Source organism: Narcine bancroftii, chromosome 1, assembly GCF_036971445.1.
Source record: "Narcine bancroftii isolate sNarBan1 chromosome 1, sNarBan1.hap1, whole genome shotgun sequence".
NCBI classification, from domain to species: domain Eukaryota; kingdom Metazoa; phylum Chordata; class Chondrichthyes; order Torpediniformes; family Narcinidae; genus Narcine; species Narcine bancroftii.
In genome coordinates this window covers 12464589-12488791 of record NC_091469.1, presented here as the reverse complement: position 1 = coordinate 12488791, position 24203 = coordinate 12464589, and the positions used below count along the sequence as shown (strand labels likewise).

Below are 24203 nucleotides of genomic sequence, written 5' to 3'. Positions count from 1 at the left end.
ACACGTCGCAAAACAAACCAAAAATGGGCGAGTACACTATCAGCCTGTAAAATACTCAGGTAAATGCGAGTTGCAGTGATTAAAAATTTTCTTACAGAACAGTCTAGCAGGTAATCGCAGCACTTTGCAAGACCATGCAATTGCCCCAAAAAACATTTCTTTATCCCTTGATTTGGCGACGGACCTTTCATGAATGCAACTCATATTTGCTGGTACATTGCAATCAAGTCCTACACCTTAATTTATTCTGCAACCCTTGGATTAATTCTTGGACCAAGCATCCTTGCCTTGCTCCGCCCCGTCCAACGCCGGACTTCCTATCGCGAGGGCCGCCTCGGCCAATGGCGCATGGATTGGCCCCCGATGCCCCCCGTCAATCAGGCGAGCTGATCCAATCGGAGCAGGGGTGGGAGGGAAAGAACGAAGCCAGCGCTGGAGGGAGCCTGAGAACGGAGCCGAGGCCGTAGGCCGAGCCGGCGAAGGTAGCGGCTCCAGGTGCCGACTTCCCCAGTGCGGAGACCTGGGCAGGATCGAAAGCTCGGCTTCCCGGCCTGAGGCTTGGGCTTGAAACACCTGCCCAGCCCCCCCTTCCTCCCCGGCCCGGCTTCTCGGCAAGTCCGCGGGGCCTACGGCCTGGCGCAGGATGGAAGAGGCAGGGGCAGGTGAAGGAGGAGGAGGAAGCGGCGGCGGAGACTCGGTCGCCACTGAGCTCCGGCGGCGGAAAAACGACAGCTCGGCCGAGGAGAATGAGCCGATTGCGGCGGCTCGAAGGCGAAGCAAGAGGCCGAGGCCTGCAGCGGATGAACGGACCGGTGACGGGGAAGCGACGGGCTCGAGTTCAGGGGAACAAGCCTCAGCCTCCGAAGATGGAGGCCCGGCCAATGGTGACCATCGCCAGGCAGTGGAGGGAGAAGCGCACGGCGGCGCCGCCACCCAGCTGGTCCCCGAGATGCTGCAGGAAAGAGCCGAGGTGACCGGGCCTAGGACTCGTTCCGCCAGCAATAGGATGTGCAGAGCCATTGCGGGCAACGGGCGCCCGACCCTGGACGGCAGTGGCCGAGGCCGAACGGCGGCCGGCAGCAGGTGCAAGGCCGCGGATCAGTCGCCGGCGACCGGCTCGCCCGAGAGCGAGAGCGATGGAGAAGAAGAATGGGAGGATCCCAACTACGAGGTGCAACAGGGCCGCAGGATCCTCGGCGAGTTCCTGCTGGACAAGCACAAGACCCTGACGGCGCCCTTCGTGCAGCCAGGGGAGGCGGACGACAGCGGCCAGCAGCAGCAGCCCGTCTGCTTCCGCAAGATGGAAGAGAAGTTCGAGCACAACCAGTACGGCGGCATCACGGAGTTCGTGGCCGACTTTCGGCTGATGCTGGAGAATTGCTACAGGTTGCACGGCGTCGATCACTGGCTCTCCAGACAGGCTCACAAGGTGGAGATGATGCTCGAGCAGAAGTTGACGTTGTTGTCAAGGTGAGCTCTCCAGAGGGAACACGTGAAATGGGGTCCAATTATGAATCAAACCATTCCGTTGCTTTCTTTTAAATCAATGACCTTTTTACCGCCCCCCCCCCAACCTGCCTCCAATTCCACTTTCTCCGCCTCCTTCCAGGCATTAAAATGATTTTATTCTTGGTGACGCAAACGGAGCGTCGGTCATTCTTCCCAAGGCGCCGTACCTATTTGTGCCAATTGGCTTTTGCCTCTGCCCGCCTCACATGAGGCCCTTCCATGACCGCAACGTGCCCCCTCCACATTTTAACTTGCGTCCGAGCACTTTTAAACGAAAATAATACAAGTTGGAGCATTCAAAAGTGCCATAGTTCAGCGCAGAGCAATGGTGTGTTCCCCCCCCCCCCAAATGATGTCAGGATGTTTTCCATTTCTAAACCTTGGCTCACTCGTGCTAGACACAGGGCAGACCCTGCTCGAGACACAGGGCAGACCCTGCTCGAGACACAGGGCAGACCCTCCTCGAGGCACAGGGCAGACCCTCCTCGAGGCACAGGGCAGACCCTCCTCGAGGCACAGGGCAGACCCTCCTCGAGACACAGGGCAGACCCTCCTCGAGACACAGGGCAGACCCTCCTCGAGACACAGGGCAGACCCTCCTCGAGACACAGGGCAGACCCTCCTCGAGGCACAGGGCAGACCCTCCTCGAGGCACAGGGCAGACCCTGCTCGAGACACAGGGCAGACTCTGCTCGAGACACAGGGCAGACCCTCCTCGAGACACAGGGCAGACCCTCCTCGAGACACAGGGAATACCCTCCTCGAGGCACAGGGCAGACCCTCCTCAAGACACAGGGCAGACCCTCCTCGAGACACAGGGCAGACCCTCCTCGAGACACAGGGCAGACCCTCCTCGAGACACAGGGCAGACCCTCCTCGAGACACAGGGCAGACCCTCCTCGAGACACAGGGCAGACCCTCCTCGAGACACAGGGCAGACCCTCCTCGAGACACAGGGCAGACCCTCCTCGAGACACAGGGCAGACCCTCCTCGAGACACAGGGCAGACCCTCCTCGAGACACAGGGCAGACCCTCCTCGAGGCACAGGGCAGACCCTCCTCGAGGCACAGGGCAGACCCTCCTCGAGGCACAGGGCAGACCCTCCTCGAGGCACAGGGCAGACCCTCCTCGAGGCACAGGGCAGACCCTCCTCGAGGCACAGGGCAGACCCTCCTCGAGGCACAGGGCAGACCCTCCTCGAGGCACAGGGCAGACCCTCCTCGAGGCACAGGGCAGACCCTCCTCGAGGCACAGGGCAGACCCTGCTCGAGGCACAGGGCAGACCCTGCTCGAGACACAGGGCAGACCCTGCTCGAGACACAGGGCAGACCCTGCTCGAGACACAGGGCAGACCCTGCTCGAGACACAGGGCAGACCCTGCTCGAGACACAGGGCAGACCCTGCTCGAGGCACAGGGCAGACCCTGCTCGAGGCACAGGGCAGACCCTCCTCGAGGCACAGGGCAGACCCTCCTCGAGACACAGGGCAGACCCTCCTCGAGACACAGGGCAGACCCTCCTCGAGAACAAGGCCTCCTTCGGGGCCTTTTTCATTTTTCTCCCCTTGAGTGAACTTCAAGAGGTTTGACTGTTTTCAACTTAGCTTCTAGTGAAAATACTAATTTTATTTTGGGCTTTCCTTGCACATTCAGTGTAACTTGTTTTAATGCCATCATTAGGTAGTTTGTCATTTTGATTTCATTAGTATATAAAGGTTCCGTTGTAATACTACATTTAGAATATAATAAACATGAAATTCTTTAACGTTTTGCCTACCTTAAGGCAGACCCAGAGTCACCACTTTGTCCAGTGCTCCTCACAGAACACCTGGTGTTCCTAGCCTTCTCCCCTCCAAGTACTGGCCTGCTTAACTTCTGAGATCAGACAATCCGAAGCATATTCAGGCTGTCCTATTAAGTTCATTCAATTAATTTAACTTTTTTTTTCCTGACTGTTACTGCATTCATTGGTCAAATAGCCATAATCTAAAGTGGATTATGGTCTTCGATCAGAAGCTTTTTTTTTTAAGAGCAATTGGTTGAATTCCTTCCTAAATATGCAAGTGTTAAGAGGCACTGCAAAATAGTCCACTGCCCAGTCTGTACTTGCCTGCTAAAAAAACTTGTCCCCACATCTCCCTGCAGTATAAAAGTGCTGGAACGATGAGCAGATCATGTGTTATCTCCGGGAAGTGAATTTTTCGGGCCTGAGTCCTTTGTCAATGTATGAGCAAAAAGCAGGAGGTGCCTGAATCAAAAGGTGGGGGGAGAGGAAGGGGCAGGAGCACAGGCTAATAGGTAAGAGGTCATAGGTGGGAAGGTAGAAAACAAAAAGGCTGAGAAGTGATGGGGGAGGGGAATGGAGAGGGAGGAAAGCATTTGGTAGGCAAATGGGGTGATAGACAGGAGTTACAGGGACATGATCACACCTTGGAGGCAGGAGGAGGGTAGATAAATGAGAGTCAGGAGAGGGAAAGGGAACAGGCAAGTTCCTCTCAATAACATGTATTCTATTTTGGATACTTTTCGGAGGAAGACCTTCTATCGACAGGCCACAGCAATCAGGTCTCTCGCACGGAGTCTGGTCCTGTGGTCAAGAAGGGAAGGGAGAAGAAGATGTGAGCTGTTGTGATGAGGGATTCCATAGTTAGGGGGACAGAGAAGAGGTTTTGTGGAAGAGATCAAGTATTCGGATGGTACGTTGCCTCCCTGGTGCCAGGGTCTGAGATATCTCATATTGAGCTCACAGCATTTTCAGGAGGGACGGGTGAGCAGTCAGATATCGTGGTCTATTTAGGGAGCAATGACATGGATAGGAAGGGTGAGAAGGTCCTTCAAGGAGAGTTTGGGGAATTAGATGGAAGATTGAAGGACAGGACTTCCAGGGGTGTGATCTCAGGATTGCTATCCATGCCACGCACTAATAAGGTTAGAAATAGGAGGATAATGCAGCTTAACACATGGGCTTCAGGTTTCTGGATCATTGGGCTCTCTTTAAGGGAAGCTGGGACCTGTTCCGATGGGATGGTTTGCATCTGAACTGGAGAGGGACTATTATCCTTGTGGGAAAGTTTGCTAGTGCTGCTCCAGTAGGTTTAAACTAGGCTTGCAGGGGGATGGAATCAGAATGCCTGAGCAGATATAGGAGGGAAAAGATGGTGTGAAAATTATATGCACCATTAGAAGTCAACAGGTTGTACGTGGTGGAAATGTTCTCAGTTCTCAGGTGCATCTATTTCAATGCATGGACTATTGCAGGAAAGACAGACGAGTTTAGAACATGGGTTGGTATGTGGAATTATGACATTGTGGCCGTCGGTGAAACTTGGTTACAGAAGGGGCAGGACTGGCTGTTCTGAGCTTCCATTGCTTTAGATGTGATAGAAGTGGGGGGGTGGGGGGGGATTGCTTGTCAGGGAAAATATCACAGCTATGCCCAGGCAGAACAGACCAGTGGGCTTGTCTACTGACGATATATGCCTGGAGCTGTGGAACGAGAAAAGGTATGACCACACTCATGGGGTTGTATTATATTCTGCCCAATGGTCAACGAGAATTGGAGGAGCAAATCTGAAGAGAGATAGCAGAGAGCTGCAGGAAACAAGATTGGGGTAGTAACTTTTCACATATTGACTGGGACTCCCATATGGTAAAAGGGCTGGGTGTCTTGGAGTTTAACAGATGTATTCAGAAAAGTTTACTAAATAAATATATAGAGGTACTAACTAGAGACGGTGCAATACTGGATCTCCTATTGGGGAATGAGACAGGTCAGGTAACAGAAGTATATGTAGGAGAACATTTTTGGTCCAGTGGTCATAATGCCATTAGTTTCAAGATAATTATGGCAAGTGATAGATCTGGGCCTGGGGTTGAGATTCTAAACTGGAAAAAGACCAATTTTGAGAAAATTAGAAAGTATCTAGAATGCATGGAATGGTACAAGTTGTTTAGATGGCAAGGATGTGTGAGGTAAGTAGAGCATCTTCAAAGATGAAATTTTGAGAGTACAGAGTTTGTATGTTCCTGTCAGGATTAAAGGCAAGGTTAGCAGGCATAGGATATCTTGGTTTTTGAGGGATATTGGGGGATTGGTTCAGAAGAAGAGGGGTGAATAGCAGGTATAGGCAACGTAGTGCAAATGAGATACTTTAGTGTAAAAAAAAAATGCAAGAAAAACTTCAAGAAAGACATTAGGAAGGCTAAAAGAAGACATGAGATTGCTTTGGCAGACAATGAGAATGAAAATACAAGGGTTTCTACAGGTATATTAAGAGCAAAAGAATGGTAAGGGACAAAAATGGTCCCCTTGAAGAAGAGAGTGGTCAGCTTTGAAGCCAAAAGAGATAGGGGAGATCTTGTGTTTATTTTTAAATCAGTATTCACTCAGGAAACAAACAGAATTATGGGAAGTAAGAAAAATAACAATGAGGTCATGGAACCTATACAGATTAAAGAGGACAAAGTGCTTGCTGTCTTAAAGCAAATAAGGGTGGATAAATCTCCAGAGCCTGACAAGATGATCCCTTGGACCTTGAGGGAGACTAGTGTAGAAATTACAGGGGCTCTGGCAGGAATATTTTAAAAAGTCCTTAGTCATGGATGTGGTGCTGGACGATTGGAAGGTAGTTTATGTTGTGTTTATAAAATAAATAAATAAAACAAATTAAAACAAAAGCTCCAAAAGTGACCCTGGAAATTATAGACTCATGTCAGTCGAAGGTAAATTATTGGAGGGTGTTCTAAGAGATCGGATATACAATTATTTGGATAGTCAGAAGCTGATTAGGGATAGTCAACATAGTTTTGTGCAAGATAGATGTTTAATCAATCTTAGAATTTTTGAGGAGGTTACCAGGAAAGTTGGCAAAGGGAAGCTGTCAATGTTGTCTACGTGGGCTTTAGTGAGGTCTTTGACAAGGTCCCGCATAGGAGGTTAGTCAGGAAGATTCAGTCGTTAGATATTCATGGTGAGGTAGTGAACTGGATTTGACAATGGCTAGACAGGAGAAGCCAGAGAGTAGTGATGGATGATTGCTTCTCAGACTGGAGACCTGTGACTCATGGTGTGCCTCAAGTATTGGTGCTGGGACCATTGTTGATTGTCACCTGTTCAATGATCTGGACAATAATGTGGTAAATTGGATCAGCAAGTTTGTAGATGACACGAAGATTGGAGGCATTGTGGACAGCGAAGAAGGTTTTCAGAGCTTGCAGAGGGATCTGGATGAGCTGGTAAAATGGGCTGAAAAATGGCTGATGGAATTTAATGCAGACAAGTGTGAGGTGTGGCATTTTGGAAGGACAAACCAAGAAAGGACCTACTCGGTAAATAGTAGGGCACTGAGCAGAGAGGTAGAATGGGTATCTGGGAATACAGATACATAATTCCATGAAGATGGCGTCACAGATGGATAGGGTTGTAAAGAGACCTTTTGGAATATTGACCTTCGTAAATCAAGGTATTGAGTATAGGAGTTGGAATGTTATGGTAAATTTGTTGAAGATATTGGTAAGGCCAAATTTGGATATTGTGTGCAGTTTGGTCACCTAATATAGAAATAGTGCAGAGATTTGCTGGGATGTGGCTTGGACTGAGTTACAGGGAAAGGTTAAACAAGATAGGACTTTATTCCCTGGAGCATAGAAGAATGTGGGAGATTTGATAGAGGTATTTAAAATTATGATTGGGATAGGTAGAATAAATGTCAGTAGGCTTTTTCCACGGAGGGTAGGTAAAATCCAAACCAGAGGACATGGGTTAAGAGTGAAAGGGGAAAAGTTTAGGGGGAGGTTCTTAACACAGAGGGTGGTTATATTGTGGAATGAGCTGCCAGCTGAAATGGTGGATGTGGGGATCATTTTTAACGTTTAAGAAGAATTGGGACAGGTACATGGCAGCAGAGGTATGGAGGGCTATGGACTGGGTGCAGATCAGTGGGTCTAGATGGTTTGGCACATGTCTTGGGTAAACTTATCCCTCTCATTTTGTTCGTTTTAGATTGGTCACCCTGTTTGAGCTACCGAAAGAAAATAGACACACACACACCGAGAGCAGTTCAGTTTATACAAGGCTTTATTACTAAATCTAAAGCTGAATTCACACTACAATATGCAAGCCCTTCCCAATTATACTTATCAACGCCTGGACTGGTCCCAACTGCCGAAGCAAGGCAACGACTGCACACTTGTAGTAGGTTGTCAGGGCGCCGGTAGCAGCTTCTCTACCTCCAGTTAGCTGGACTCTTGAAGTTCTTCTTCTTGCTGAGAGATGTTGCCACCTCTTGGAGAGTCTCAAACTTCAGCAGTGGGACCATGGCTTATATTACCCAAAAGTTGTTTACTTCAGATCTTATCTCTTTAAAGAAATGATTTAATTATCTTCAAGGTCTCCTGACTGTCTGCGACCAACAAAAGACAACTGCATCTCTGGGCCTCATAGTGGAATTTAGATTATGTCTTCTGATGCAACTCCATCCCTTCTTGCATAAGCTGGTCTAAATCCTCCATTACAGCACAGACTAGAAGAGCTGAGCTGTTGATGCCTTCTGGTTGGAGAGTGCCCAGATAGAATATTAGGTGTTGTTCCTCCAATTTGGGGGTTGCCTCAGTTTGCCAGTGTATGAGGCCATGGATCGATATATTGGCATGGGAAACAGCATCTGCAGACTTTCCTGTATAGCTACATTGAATGCCACAAACAGCTTTACGTGCACATTGTCGAACCTAATCCATTACAGTCAGTGTACTCAGAGTGGTCTCCTTCACATTAGTGAAATCAAATATCTGGGCTTGGTCAGTTAATTGGGTGTAATCAAGCAGCTTGGGTTTCAGTGGCTGGAATGACTTTCTACTGTGCTGTAACATTAAAACTATAACTTAACATCAAATGTAAAGTGGGTAACCACTTCACTGAACACCTTTGTGGGTCTGAACTTGAGCTCCCTGTAACCAACCTTTTGAACTCCTCGGCTATCCTGCCATGTCATGTCTGTCCTTGGCCTCTTCCATTGTCAGGATAGGTCAAACATAAACCTGAGGAACAAATTATAGTGCATAAGTCTACTGTGGATAAAATAATTTCTGCAATATTGCTCTATCTTGAGAAAGCTGAGGCAGAAGGCAAAATAATAGTTTTGTTGGCCGAATGCAGACTTGAAATTTGGTTTAATTACAAGGATAGGTCTGCCTTATTTACAACAAATTCCCAGGTTTCTGATGAGACGGTATATTAAAATCATCCAATTTTAACCTTTTGAAGTAAGGTGTTTTCTCGAAGATCTGTGAAACATTAATTTTATTTTGAACTATTTTATTGAAGAGTGCCCTAGGCAGAGAAATAGGTGTGTATTAATTCAAGTCCTCTTTTTAGCAGCTAGTTATCATTTGTTTAGCTGTCTATTGGTCATGAAAAATGCTTGCATTAGATTGATGATTGGATTGTGAATGACAATATGATCCGCAACAGCAGATTCATCCCATAGGTTTAAAATATTTTTGTTTAAAAAGTTATCATTCCTCTTATGCTAAAGTCAGGGGAGTTTCAATTTTAAATAACCAGAATATTTTTGTACATTATAATACTATAAACAGATAAATATGGTTGTCATATTATTCTTACAGGTTAACTCTATAATAAAATGGTAGCTTTTGCTAATGTATACGCTCTTAACACTAATGATACTGAATTTAAAAAAAATTTTCACAGGCCTATCAGATTTAAGTCACTACTCACTAGTGTTTAGGAAGATTTTAATTGTTGGCTAAATACTGTTCTGGATCGTTCATCCTCTCAACCTGCCACTGAGTAAATCTGCTGCTGTAATACATTCTTTTTCATTAAATTTTGATGTTTTTGCATCTTTTTCATCTTAATAGTAGAGAGAACTCATTTTTTCTAAGTGCTCATCATTCTTACTCTCGGATTGATTTATTTTTTTTTAATAGATAATCAATTGATTTCATCAACCAAATCATGTGACTATCAAGGAAAAGTGATATCTGAACATGCTCCTATTATTTTTGTCTTTGAAATTTCCTGACTTTCCTTCTATAAAGAGGCACTGGCGTTTTAATTCTACTTTACTTTCAATGTTTTTTTATTCATTTTTTCCTTAATACAAATTATTCTTCAACATTTTTTAGCTTGATTGTCTGGGACACTATGAAAGCATATCTAAGTTATTTCTTATATAACTAATATAAAGAAGACTGATAAGGAAAGATTAGATTTAATTAATCAGATTAGATTTAATCAATCAGATTAAACAAATTGATTTACATTATGAACAAGTTTAAAAAAAACCCCACTGAATTATATAAAAAGAGTTGAACTTGAGACTAAATTTGATCTTCTTTCTACTTATCCCATTGAACAGGAACTTCTGAGAGTAAAAGTCAATTTTACATTCATGCTGAAAAATCTGATGAGCTTTTGGCCAACAAATTGAAAGGAATGGCTGCTAAGAGACAAATTGCTAATATTCAGATGGATGATGGTATGGACACTACAGATCATTCTAAAATTAATGATACCTTTTAGAGAATTTTACTCCAGACTGTATGCTTCTGAATCTAATAATGATGGACTTTTTAGACCACCTAAATTTTCCTACACTTTCTCAGAATAAACATACGAGTCTGGAGGCACCTATTTCCCAAAAGGAAATACTTATTGCAATTTCTTCTTTAGAGTCAGGTAAATCTCCATGACCTAATGGGTACCCTATTGAATTTTAAAAATCTTTCTTTAAATTTCCCATGCCCCAACTAAACTCTGTGCTTAATGACTCATTTAAACAAGGGAATCTTCCATCATCTTTTAATGAAGCTTGTATTTCTCTTATTCTAGAAAAAAGGGGAAGGATCCTTTTGAATATGTTTCTTTATAGGCCTATTTCTTAAGTTAATGTTGATATGAAGATTTTGGCTAAAGTATTGGCCCACAGATTGGAGAATATTTTACCATCAATAATTTCTGAAGATCAAACTGAATTTATTAAAAATTGTTATTCTTATTTTAATGTATGCCTTTTATTGAGTATTTTATATTTATCCCCCACTCCTATCTCTGAATCTTTCTTTAGATGCAGAGAAAGCTTTTGATTGGGTGGAGTGCTGTTATTTATTTGCGACCCTGGAAAAAAATTAATTTTGGACCATGTTTTATTAAATGGATTAAATTATTATATTTATGTCCTACTGCTTCAATTATTACTAAGCCTAGAATCAAAACCTTTTAATCTTCAATGGGGTATTCATCAAGGCTATCCTTCAAGTCCATTACTCTTTGATTTGGAACCAGAACCATTAGCAATGGCCCTTTGGAAATGTTGAGATTTTACAGGGATTTGCAGGAAGGACATGGAACATAAGGTTTCCTTGTATGCAAATGATCTTTTGCTTTTTATCTAATCCAAATGTTTTTTTGCCAAAATTATTGTCTTTGTTATCTCACTTTAGCCAATTTTCAGGATATAAGTTGAATCTGCACAAGCGTGAACTTTTACCTCTAAGTAGTCCTTTACCAAGGTATTTTAATTTTCCTTTTAAAATTGTGAAGGATCAATTTACTTGGTATTACAATTACTAGGAGTTGTAAACATTTTTTAAGGAAAATTTTTCTATTTTATTTAATCATGTTAAATTATTCCTATTGAGATGGTCACCTTTATCTATTTCCATGATTCGCTGCATCAATTCTATTAAAATGAACATTTTACCTAAATTTTTGTATCTTTTCCAATTGATACTAATTTTAATTCCTAAATCTTTTTGATTCACTTGATTTGCTCATATTTTGTATATGACAAGGAAAACACCCCCGCTTAAATAAAAATCATCTTCAAAAAACTAAAAAGGATCCAAGGTTTGGCATTTTCTAATTTTAGATTTTATTACTGGGGGGTTCATCTACATAAATCGATCCCTTTGCTGCGATTTGATGTTTGTGTTGACTGCTCCACTTGTGTGGTCCCCTGGATCTGCAAACTCTCAAGGCTGCTGCCAAGCACAGATGCTGCCATCTTAGTAGCACATGCCCTGGTTGCAGGATTTAAAAAAAAAACATCAGCACTTTTAACAGGCCATTTAAAGTTTGTACGGAGCTGCCAACATTAGGACAGGTCCAAGGAACCCTTCAAAGCAATGCTGTGTCTCCACTTCCTGCTCTCCCTGGTCCACACCAGCAGCAGTGCTGCCATTTTTTTCACTTTTTTTTTTCTTTAACTCTATAATCTTTAGTATCTTTAATGTAGACTGCATTCCTACCAAGGCTCGTATTATTTTCCTAAAGTTTGGGTCTCTGGAATGCTCCACATCTGTGCAATCAAAGCAATTTCCCAACTTTTTTTTTGTTGTTTCACCTGATTTGAGTATTAACTTGAATCAGAAGCTTTGCATCTTCAGGCATTATTAGAATATTCCAGTTGAGCTTTCTCAGATCTAACATTGCCAACCTCACAGAGCCTCGATCTGTCTTGATTTCATCCACTCACTTCATCTTTCTCCTTTATAACTTGTCACAACAATTCAAACAACTTTCCATGCCACCTAATTTCCTGTTCACTTTACTCTACCTTTCTCTTTTTTTGGAGAAACATTGCATTTTAATTTTGCTTCTGTTTTACATAAGACAAAATATTTTGAAGCTGAATCATATGATATGTTACTGACTTTCCATGCTCATTGCTTGTATACATGTTCTTCATAGTTTCCACAAATTCAGTCAGTTTAAACAGCTATGTTGAACACCAGGCATAGGGTAATAATTTGCAAGTAAACATTTGTATCACAAAGGCACTAGGCAACAATCTTGAGCAAGGAGGACCCCAACTACCTATCCTTGACATTTAATAGCATTAGCATATAGTAGTCCCTCACCATTGATGACTTGGGAATCACTATTGATCACAAAGTTAACTACTAACTGCAGAATGGTTAGAAAAGAGGTCACATGCTTGTATCCCGCTGTGGGTGAGTCACCTCCTGGAAGCCTTGCTTCACAAGTCAGGAGAGTGATGTATTATTCTTTACTTGACTAGATCATTGAAGTTGCAGTGACACTTGGGGAAACAGGACACCATTCAGCGTGCTTAATTCCAATCTCATCCATCAAGTTAATGTTAAATCTACCACAGGTGGATAGTCACTTCACTGGTACCATGTATAAAATACTGCGGTTAGTTGCATTAATTGCTCCAAATGTACAGGTGGAAATATTTTGCCATTCCTTCAATGTCACTTGGTCTAAGTTGTGTGTTATGAGTCCAGAGGACCCCAAAACCCAGAAACAATAGATATTCACCATGACAAAGGGTTACTTAAACAAAAGTTACTTAACTTTGAACATGAAAACAGAGTCAAATTTTAACTTATCTCTATTGACTTACTTAACCTACTTAACCCACTCCCCTCTAATTCTAAGCACAGGTGTGTGTAATGTGTGTGTAAATTTAACAAAGTTCTTTGGTTCACAGTCCAATCTTACTGGTTGCAGGCATTCTTGAATTGTGCACAGAAGTTAACCTTAATAAAGTTCACCAGGCTTTGGTGCTTAACAGGAGGGTTCTTGTTGGTTTTCAGAGAGAGAGTTTTCTCGTTCCAGGACAGCCACTCCATTGTCTTGCTGACGAAACTTGCCCCCTTCAAGGTTCTCCAGATGATAACCTCTTTTTTTCAGGTCACCACAGAGTTCCTTTCTGTTTCTCCTATTCCAAGGGAAACACCAAATAGCCAGTCCTCTCCTTTGACCAGGCCGACTTCCAAAGCTTGCCAGCTTGTCCCTCTGGAACCGAAGTCTATGTCTCTCCTCTCTCTCACTCCCTCCCACTCTGAGAGCAAAGCTGTTCTGCCTTTGCCTGGACGTAACTAGTCAATTAGGTATGATTAAAACAGTGGTTTTCAACCATTTTCTTTTGACGTACCACCTTAAGTAATCCCTTACTAATCTTAGAGCACCGATGGCATAGGGAATACTTAAAGTGATATGTGAGTGGAAAGAAAAAGTTTGAGAAACACTGTGCTGAAGTCTTGCTGAAGCTGGCCTTACATTTGTCTTGAAAGCTTTTTAAACATGCACAGGCAATGTATAAAAAGAAATTGGCAACTGTCATAAAATTCTAAGGAAGTTTTGTGATTTTAAAATTTCCTATCACATGGACAAATATTACAGTTTCACCACCCGGCTCACAAAATAGCTGGCGATTGCGAGGACACCACAGGGACCAATGGCCGTTGTCCCACATGACTTCCTTCATGGTGGGAAACTGGGCAACGGCAGAAACGCTGGCCAGTTGGAGGCCAGTGCTGTGATGATGCCTCTCCTGTCATCAGAGGCAGGGAGTGAATATAAACAGAGCTGGCAGAGCAATAAATCAGACTTTGACCTCGACTTGACTCTGTGTGTGGGGGTGTGTGTGTGTGATTCTTACTCCACACTTCGTGTAGTGTGCACACTACATTGGTGACCCCGGCCGGTCCAACCAGCAGTTTGACCCGAAGATGACGAACCAAGCAGCTCTGCATGCGGTCTTGCTAAAGCTGCCAACATTCTGGGCGTCGCAGCCACACGTGCTTTGAACAGGGTGAGGCTCAGTTCCACCTTCGACAGTTCGCTGCCGCTGACACCCGCTGCTATTATATCATGAGCTTGCTTGACCAGGACACAGCAACAAGGGTTGTTGAATTCCTACAGCAACTCTGGAGCAAGGCAAATGTGATGCCCTCAAAGAATTAGTAACCCGCACTTTCGTGCTATCAGAGTGTGAGCATGCCACTGTTTGCTGCACGTGTATGGTTTGAGGGATAGAGTCCCATCGAGCCTCTTGAGCAAGATGCTAGCACTCACTGAGGGGCACAAGCTTTGCCTGCTCTTTGAGCAGACTTTCCTGAAGCAGTTGCTTGAGGATATCCAACTCTTGCTTACCGAAGAGGACTTCAACAACCCAAGGAAAGTCGCAGCCCGGGTGGACGTGCTCTGGAGAGCCTTGGTGGAACAGATTGCCAAGCCCCAAACCCAGTCAGCAACAAGGCCACAGCAGACCGAGGCAGGTGGACCCCCCCCCCCCCCCCCCCCACAACCCAGCCATATCGCTATTATCAATGATGGGGTGCAGGGGCCTGTCGTTGCAGCCCACCCTTCATGCTTCCGGGAAACACTATGGCCAACTGCCATTAATGGCTGTAGCAGTTGGCCAATGCAACAGCTTCCTCACATGTAGGTCTCTAGTCTAGAAGGCAGTTCCTCGTGGACACTAGTGCTGAATTAAGTGTCCTTCCCCGTCCCTCACGGCCTACGAAACTCGTAACACCAAGCCAGACCCAGCACTGAGGGCAGTGAACAGCACCTCTAAGAACTCGCGGCACCCACACAGTCTCCGAACGATTTGCTGGCCACCAATTTAAGTGGACTTTACTGTTGTGGGAGTGGCGCAACCACTCCTGGGAGCCGATTTCCTGTGCACCCACTGCCTGCTGGTAGACTTAAATAGGGTGGTGTTTGGTGCATGCCAGAACTTTTCAAACTATGCCCCTGGGGGAAGCCAAACTACCAGCCCCCCACCTCAACTCCGACACGCTGTCCGACGACACCTGCACACTCATCCTGGCAGAGTTCCCTGCAATCGTGGGGCCTACAATTCTCCACCACGGGACCAAAGCATGGGGTAAGGCGGTGCATCTTCGCTGAGGGCCCCCGCACTCCATGTCAGGGTGCACAACCTTCCCCCACCCCCCCAGGAAAACTTGTCCTTGCCAAAGAGGAATTTAAGAAAATGGAGGAGATGGGGATAGTGCAGTGATCAGACAGCCCCTGGGCCTCCCCCCTGCACGTGGTCCCTAATGTAGCAGAAGGATGTAGGCTATGTGGTGATTACTGACGTCATATGAGGCCACCACATCGCACAGATACCCTGTGCCCCATATCTGACTTTACTGACAACTTACAAGGGACACAAGTGTTTTCCAAAGTCGATTTAATCAGGGGTTATCATCAAATCCCAGTGCACCCCAAGGACCCAAAAATGCCATAATCAGCTCTTTTAGCCTGTTCGAATTCATGAGGAGGCCCTTTGGGCTTAAGAACACTGCTCAGACTTTTCAGTGGCTGATGGATGTGGTGGGTTGGGACCTCTCATTTGTGTTCATCTACCTGGATGATATTCTTATGGTCAGCTGCAAACATTCAGAGCATATGGCCCTCGGATAACTATTTACCCGCTTGCAGGAGTTCGGGCCGACCATCAACCCCGCAAAGTGCCAATTTGTGCGGGACACAATTGACTTCCTGGGCCATTTGATTGAGTGGTATGGGGAGAAACCACTGCCCGAGAAAGTGGAGGCAGTTTAGCAGTTTATGAAACCTCGCACTGCAAAGGGGCTGCAGGAGTTTGCCAGTATGATTAACTTCTACCATTGATTCATACTGGCAGCAGCTTGGATTGTGCACCCACTTTTCGCGCTCTTGGCGGGGAAAAATAAAGACATTGCCTGAGATGGGGAAGCCTCAGAGGCTTTCCAGAAGATGAAGGATGCTTTGGCCAACGCCACTCTTACGGTTCACTTCAGGCTGGAGGTGTCGACTGCCTTCATGGTGGATGCCTCCAGCACAGTGGTCGGACGGGTCCTCAAACAGTTAATTGACGGGCAATGGTAACCCAAGGGCTTTTTTTTTTAGCAGGCACCTCCAGCCACCTGAACTTAAATTGGCACTGTACCTGGCGGTCAGGCACTTCTGATACTTTCTGGAAGGCAGACCATTCAAAATCTTCAGACCACAAACCACTGACTTTTGCCTTCTACAAAATGACTGACCCATGGTTGGCTATCAGCAGAGGCACCTTTCCTATGTGTCTGAATTTACCACTGACATCCAACATGGTGGCCAATGCACACTCCTGTCCCGCCATTGAATTCATCCGCGCCCTTTCCTAGGGCATAGACTATTCAGACCTAGCAAAGGTACAACATGATAATCCTGAGATCCTAACGTACAGGATGACTCTTTCCGGGCTGTGACTGGAGGATGTTGTCATCGCTCCTGGAAACCAGATGGTCATCTGATGTCTCCACTGGCAAACCCCGCCCCATCGTCCCAGCAGCATGGAGACGGCAGGTTTTTGACACAGTGCACAACTTGGTACATTTGGCTATCAGAACTACAATAAAGCTGGTGGCCAGCAGGTTCATCTGGCACGGGCTCCGCAAACCGGTCAGTCAGTAGGCCAGGCGTCCAAGGTGCAAACTCACACTAAAACACCTTACCAGACTTTTGAGCCAGCGTGGTGTAGGTTCAGTCACATCCGCGTCAACATTGTAGGGCCGCTACCAGTTTCCCGTGGGGCAAGATATCTCCTCACTATGGTTGACCACTTCACGAGGTGACCGGAGGCGATCCCAATGGCTAACATGTCTTTGGAGATGTGTGCCTGGGCACTAATTAACGCCTGGGTGTCCAGGTTTGGAGTCCCAAAACATCTAATCTCTGACAGGGGAGTACAGTTTACCTTGGGGCTCTGAGCAGCATTAACAAAACTGTTGGAAATCCATCTCCACCATACCACAGCATATCACCTGCAGGCCAACAGATTGGTGGAGCAGTTCCAAGACACTTAAAAGCAGTCAGATGGCCTGGCTCAAGGGGCCCAATTGGACAGATGAACTGCCTTGGGCCCTTCTGGAGATATGTACTGCACTGAAAGAGGACTTTAATGCCTCTGCAGCAGAAATAGTCTACGGCACACCCTTGACAATCCTGGGGGATTTCTTGGCCACTATCAAGGATCCCCATGGTTGCACTGAAACAGCTGAGGGAAAGACTGGGTAGCCTAGTCCCTCCACAGCCCCTGCCATAGGGCCAGCCCAAATCTTTCGTCCCCAAGGACTTGCACACCTGTGAGTATGTTTTTGTACGAGGGGCGCACACGAGCCATACGAGGGGCCATTCAGAGTCGTCAGGCATATGGGTTGACGTGTATTAGACATTGCCAGCAGGGAGGAAACCTTCACCCTCAACTGCCTGAAACCAACCCATGTAGACATTAGCTAGCCAGTCAAGATTCAGCCACTGTGATGAATAGGTAGGCTGTCCAAAGCACCAACGGACATTCCAATTGCCAGTTCTGGAGGGGGGGGGGGAGAGCGCGGGTCATGTAACAGCCTGTGAACAGTTGAAACAGGCTCACGAAATGGCCAGCGAATGTGGCGATCGCGAGGACCCTGCAGGGACCAATGGCCGTTGTCCCACATGACTTCCTTCATGGTGGGAAACTGGGCAACGGCAGAAACTCTGGCCAGTTGGAGGCCAGTGCTGTGATGATGTCACTCCTGTCATCAGAGGCAGGAGTGAATATAAACAGAGCTGTGTGTGTGTGTGTGTGTGTGTGTGTGTGTTCTTGCTCCACACTTCACGTAGTGCACATGCTACAACAGTACGAATTAGAATTTTTTCCCCCTTGTGTTGAACCTGATAATACTTGTGTGCAATTTGATCATCGTATCAGCATAATTTCATTTGTAGTTTTTTTTAATCATTTCTATCTCACTTTTATGCAGTGCTTTCAAAGGTGCATATTTTCACCATTAAAATGTAGACAAGGGGGGGAGTAGCAATAAGACACCTTCAATATATTCTTGACCCAATAACTCGATGTGATATTCCTGCTCTTTACTTGCATCCGTATATCTTTCGTGTTCATTATTTAACTGTATCCTATTCAGTGATTTGGCCTCCAGAGCCTTTTAAGGGAGAGAATCTTATTCTTCCATCACCCTCTGAAGGAAGAAACTTCTTATCCAAACCTAAAATACCTCACCCAGTTTCTTGAGACTAACTTCTGATTCCACCCCTTCTAGCCAGACTAGAACTCTGGGACACAGATTCAGTGAGTAGATTTTAGGAACTGTTTTTCCCAAAGGTAAATGAATTTGTGGAAAGTCTTGGCCCAAGGCAGCAGTTGAGGCTGCTTCATTAAATATATTTTGGACACAGATTTTTTGCATTGTCAGAGAATTTGGGTTATGAGGAAAAGGCATATAGGTAGGGTTGAATTCGTGGTCAGATCAGCCATTATCTTATTAAATGGCAAAGCAAGCTTGATGGGCCAGATGGTCTGTTCCTGCACCTTTTTCTCATGTTCTTCTAACTTCTCCATTCATTTATAAATTCCTCCTTTCCTGTTTACTATGTTGACATTCAGTATTAAAGTGTTCTATTCCAACATGTGGAATTCACAATGGTTATCTTTGTTTAATTTCTCCAGGACCTCAAGGTCACCTATCATAGCAGTACTGTCCAGCTTCATGCAACTTCTCATTTCAGTAATATATCAATTCTTAGTCTCAGTTCTTCCCCCTATACAATTGGTGGCTGTCAGTTTAGACATTTGTTGAATTTGTGGAGCATGCTTTGCTATCTTGCTTTCCATCTCTGTCGTATGTAGATAGGGGTATGGCTTTCAGCCAACGGTTGATTGTTGTGAACAGATACTGCATACCCTGGCTCACGGGGAGTGGGCCGACACTGTCTACGTGCACATGCTCAAACTGGCACTGTTCCTGTTCGAAAGTCTGGAGTGGTGTGTCTGTGCACCATGGCGCTTTGACACTGCAAATAGGTTTTAGCCCATAGGGTCCCATCTCGGCGGAGTCCGTGCCACATGAACTTGTTGGACAACAGGCGGACCGTGGATTTGGTTGAAAACTGCCATCGCCAGGTGGCGGGTAGGATAGGTCTGGGGAGCCCTGTGGATATGTCGCACAGTAGGGATGGGCCTCCTGGTGAGGGGCAGAAGTCGCTGACCTTCAGGTTGGTGATGTCCGCGTCCTCCGCCTGGTCCTTGGCCGGCTGGGCGACGTTGAGCCCCACTGAGGTTGTGGCAATCATGGGTCTGGATAACGTGTCGGCCACTGCTTTGGACTTGCCTGCGACATGGCGAATGCAGTGTGTACTCAGATGTGGGAGAGGTGACGCTGCTGCCTTTCCGATCACGGGTCTGAGACCTTGCTGAATGTGTAGGCAGTGAAAACCCTTCCTTCTAACATGTATTGGAAGTGTCGTATTGCCAGGTATAGGGCCAACTGCTCGAAGTTGAACACACTATATTTGAGCTCTGGTGTCCGGAGGTGTTTGCTGAAGAAGGCAAGGGGACACCAGTGCTTGTTGACCCATTGCTCCAACACTACACCCACCACTCTGACCGACACATCTGTTGTAAGGGCCAGGGGGGAGTTTGAGTCTGGATGTGCCAGGACTGTACCCATGCCAGTGCCACTTCTGTGGTGTCTGGAGTTCATTAGAGTGTCTTGTCACTAAGCTTGATGAGCTGCATGATGGTGGCCACTCCCAGCAGGAAGTGGTGATAGAAATTTACCATCCCCAGGAACTCCTGCAGGCTTTTGGACGTGCTCGGCTTGGGAAAGTCCTGGATGGCCTCTACCTTGTCCGGCAGTGGTGTGGTCCCTCTGGGGTGATGCAGTGTCCCAGGAAGTCTATTGTCTCTAAGCCGAACTGGCACTTGGCTGGGTTCACTGTGAGTCCGAACTGCTGCAACCTGTTGAAAAGGCTGGTCAGGTGCATCCTGTGTGTACTGGTGTTGGGGTTGTCGGATCGTTAAGCCGCCTGTAGTTGCCGCACAGGTGCCAACCGGTGGAGCTCTTCTGTACCATGTGGAGTGGGAAGGCCCTGGGGCTGTTTGAATGGTGGACATTCCAAAGCAATAAACTCGGCCTTGGCTTGTTGGAGTTTGTCTTGTGGGAGGTGCTGACCCCGTGCGTGCACTGGAGGCTTGGTGGTCTCGTTCTGGTGCTCCATGCCAAGTGGTGGCTTGGTCTCATGGAAATTGGGTGCTAGTAGGGCTGGGTACTTGGCTAGTAGGCTGCCATACTCATTTGTGTCCAGGGCATCGATTTCTAAATGGCAGAAAAGGGTGCTGACGCAGGGTGAGGACGAATGACTGAAAAGTGGTTCACCAACTGGCATCTCGTCTCATTCACCAAAAGTTCATGCACGTGCCTAGAGGAAATCTGCTCCGAGTAGGGCCTATCCCACGGCCACAATTGTGCAATTCAGCTGGAAAACAACGTCTGCTGTGTGGATTACGACCAGGCGGGTTCCGTAGCTTGGGATGGAGAAGCCATTGGCGTCTTGCAGTGAGAGGCTCTTGGGGTTGTGTTTGGTTTCAAAATACGTCAGTGGGACGAGGCTTATCTCTGCACCCATGTTGACTAGGAAGTCTCTCTTCGATCGTTAGTCCCTGAGAGCTTTAAGAGCACCAACCACTGAGGCCACTATCAGCGGCCGATCTTTCCATTTCCCGTCGCTGTGTTTGATTTGGCAGTGGGGTAGGAGCACAAGGGGGATGCACCACCAGGGGTTTCGGCCCCATATGTGCTGATATAAGCAGTATTCGTTTTGTTTCCCTGGGTGCCCATCTTGTTGTGGTTGTGCCATGGCCACTGCTGGGGGCGACCCGGCGGGGTTGTTGAGGTGGTGGCACCGATGGCGTAGATGGGCTGCACGTGGATGGAACTTTGCTGTGGCGTGCGGAAAAGTCTGGATGCTTCCTTGGCTACCAGGTGCAGGGTGCTGAAATCCATGTCTGAAACCGCTGAGGAAACGTGTACCAGCAGCTTGAAAAGGAATAGGGCCTCGAAAAGGGCCACCAGGGCCACCATTTCATGCATTTATTTTCCAGTATGTCCCCCAGGTCCTCCCAGAAGGATCTTACCTTTGTATACAGCCATGTTGAATGGATAAAGGTTCCAATCTACCCTCCATACCTAAAGCACATTTCTGAGACTTCTGATTTAGATCTATGTAATTTTTGTAGTGTGAGTTATAGTTGATGAAGGAAATTGTATTGCATTAATCTGTACCTGGCATTAATAACTGCTGTCATGTTGTCCAGACATAGATCTGACCAGCACCACTCATGGATTGTTGTGACCAAGTCCGACTCCCACCTTTCCCTCAACCTGTGAAAGCCAGTTTTTGGGCCCTCACTTTATAATATGAAATTACATTATAGAGATAAATTTGCGCACATTCCCCCTTTGAGTTAGAATTGTCATGTCACTACACATGGGCAGGGTCATAGATTTGCCCCTTAAAAAAGATCTTGTTTGCAGACAGCAGAATGAATGTTCTATTAGACAAATCATATTTAGACAAATCATATTTATTCCTCAACTGCTCAATTAACATGAGCTGCCCTCACTTGTAACAATCCTTGATACGCCTGATCCCTTTCTGGCACCAGGTATCCAGGATCTTATTGTCCAGACTCATGGGTATTGTTGTTCTGGGTCAAGGGTGTTTTGGGAGATATCCCCACCTTCACTCCAATACATTGATTTATTTGCCATTTTTGAAATACATCCTTTTGTATTGGGTTAAATTAGTCTCCCGTTTATATATAAACTCTCTTTTCACCTACCACATGTGCCCACGAGGGGGGCCCCTCCCTCAAAGAGTGAGGCGATAAACCTTGCCTGGGCCACCCAATTATATTTTTTTGAAATCTGGCAATTTTAACCCTCCCCCCCCCCCCCCCCACCCCTCTGTTTGTAATCCCAACTCAACTTTTCCATGAGATTTTAGCCACTTTACCATTCCACAGGAACTTTCAGACATATCAGTTGAGCATCTTAAAGAAGCCATCGGACAATGGAATGGACAAGGACTAAAAAAGATATTGCAGTCTTAGCATCACCTTCATTTTAACACCATTAACTCCACCAACCAAAGTTATGGGTAGAGTTTTCCATCTATCCAATTAATATTTCAATATTAAAATATTTTGGAATGTAATTTCTTCCCTGCCCCCAACACTTTCTGTATTTGGTGCCAGTACATTAAATTATCCTTGTTGGGTAACTTTGACCATTGTTTTACTTTTTCAGTCAACCTTCCATTATTGTTTTTATATCATTAATTATTGTTTCTCTTGTACATTCAAGACCACTGAGAGAAAAGACAACCATTGCAGTTACATCAAAAGGACGTTATGGTTTGGAAGAGGAAAGGGGAGCCACTCGTCGGCGATCCATGCCACGCAGTTTAGGAGGCATGTCTACAGGTGTTACCGAGTCTATAATGATTCAGGCTTTGAGACAAGAAGAACAGCAGCGAGCAAGAGAAGAAAAGAGGTGAGATGTTATTCATGACGATACAAACTTTTCTAATTGAAGTAAAAGGTCTATAAATCCGAGAAATAGCATTTCAGAAAAAGGCCATTCAATCCCTCTGCCTGTGCTAATTGGTGTTACCCAGAGTTAACTGTGTTAAAATAAGTAATCGGTGCTTTGCATTTTCATTTCTTTTGTCCTCTTTACATTCTTTATTGTATATTCATCATTATCTTTTGTAAAATAGAGTGATCTTAATCACAACAAATTCTGGCTTTATTTTCCTTTCATTCAGTTGTACTTCTTTGTCTTGTCATTCTATGTTTATCTTTTTTCAATTACTCTACATTTAATGTTAATCATTCCCATTTGACATTCTTTGCTGATTGGGAAAAGGCCAACAAATTGATATCCTTTTTGTAAAATCTTATAATGTAATATTCTACTTTTTGAATAAAGTACTTATAATTGGTCAAATGTTTTAGTTAACTATGTATTTCATGAAATTGAAATCTCAGGATGGGTACAACAAGGATAGCTGGATTCCGTGTGGACTGTAAGTGAGATCATTTTATCTAGCTCCAAATCAATACCCTTTTCCTATAGCATTTAATTCTTCCTTCTAAGTATTACAATTGAGCACCTCTACTAATACACCTGATGGTATTTTTTTAGACCCATTAAATCTAGATATTTTATTTCTTTGTCCCTCTGCCAATGGAAACTTTGTCTATTTCTTCTGTATACACCCTTCATAATTTTTAATATTTCTATTGGATGTCCCTACAATCTTTTTTGGAGAACAACTCCAGTTTGTGTTCCTCATCCCTATCCAAAATTTTTATCTTTTCTGAAGTTCCAATAACTAAAGGGATAAAGAGTTGCTCTGTCAGTTCATGTTCATGGACAACATTTATAATTTGTATGCCCACTTGTAATTGGATCGTAACTTCATTTTAGTTTTAAACAAATGGAGCAAGCAAAAGACTAAGATTATATGTTGTGCATTTTTTAAATGAAATTTATTGCTCATGATGTTTCGTATTGAAGTCATAAATTTTAATAAATAAATCTTGTTTATTCCAGTTACCGTTGGACTTGTTTTAGTTCAGGTGCTGTGACTATTGGTTTCTAATGCTATCATAATTGAGGGTCAGATAGAGGTTGTGCAATTGATTCTTTTTTGTTTATTTTTAGCTCTGTTATTTAGCCTACCAAAAAGCACACAAACTTGGTATTTTAAAGCATTTTTTTTTCCCCAGCTGCCACGACCATGGTTCTGCCCTCTTTTGAGAGAACCAAAGTGCTCAAATAATCTCATTTGGCTCTGTAAACTTTAGCTATGTCATCATCTTGGTTTGATCTTTGAGATTAAGAATAACTTGCATCCAATCCAGTGTTATAGATTCTGAGATGGTTAATGGGGCAATTGTAGGAACTGTAGTATTCTGTTGATAGGTTACAAGTGGCTGATGAGTTGGATCGGTGGGTATTTTGGAGTGGTGCTTAAGTAGGGCTTCTGTGTGCTCCGAATGAGGTTTACAATACTAACCCTGAATGCCATTTCATGTT

At 45.1% G+C, this 24203-nt stretch overlaps 1 protein-coding gene across 1 annotated transcript in view; it reads left to right on the top strand.

The window, feature by feature from the left end:
* Positions 1-397: 397 nt before the first annotated feature.
* LOC138755217 (uncharacterized bromodomain-containing protein 10) overlaps positions 398-24203 on the top strand; it is an 88560-nt gene continuing 64754 nt past the window's right edge. Inside the window, exons 1-2 of the mRNA XM_069920807.1 lie at positions 398-1470; positions 22464-22652. Coding sequence (XP_069776908.1) covers positions 644-1470; positions 22464-22652 — 1016 coding nt within the window. The 5' untranslated portion in view covers positions 398-643. The remainder of the gene's footprint in view (positions 1471-22463; positions 22653-24203) is intronic.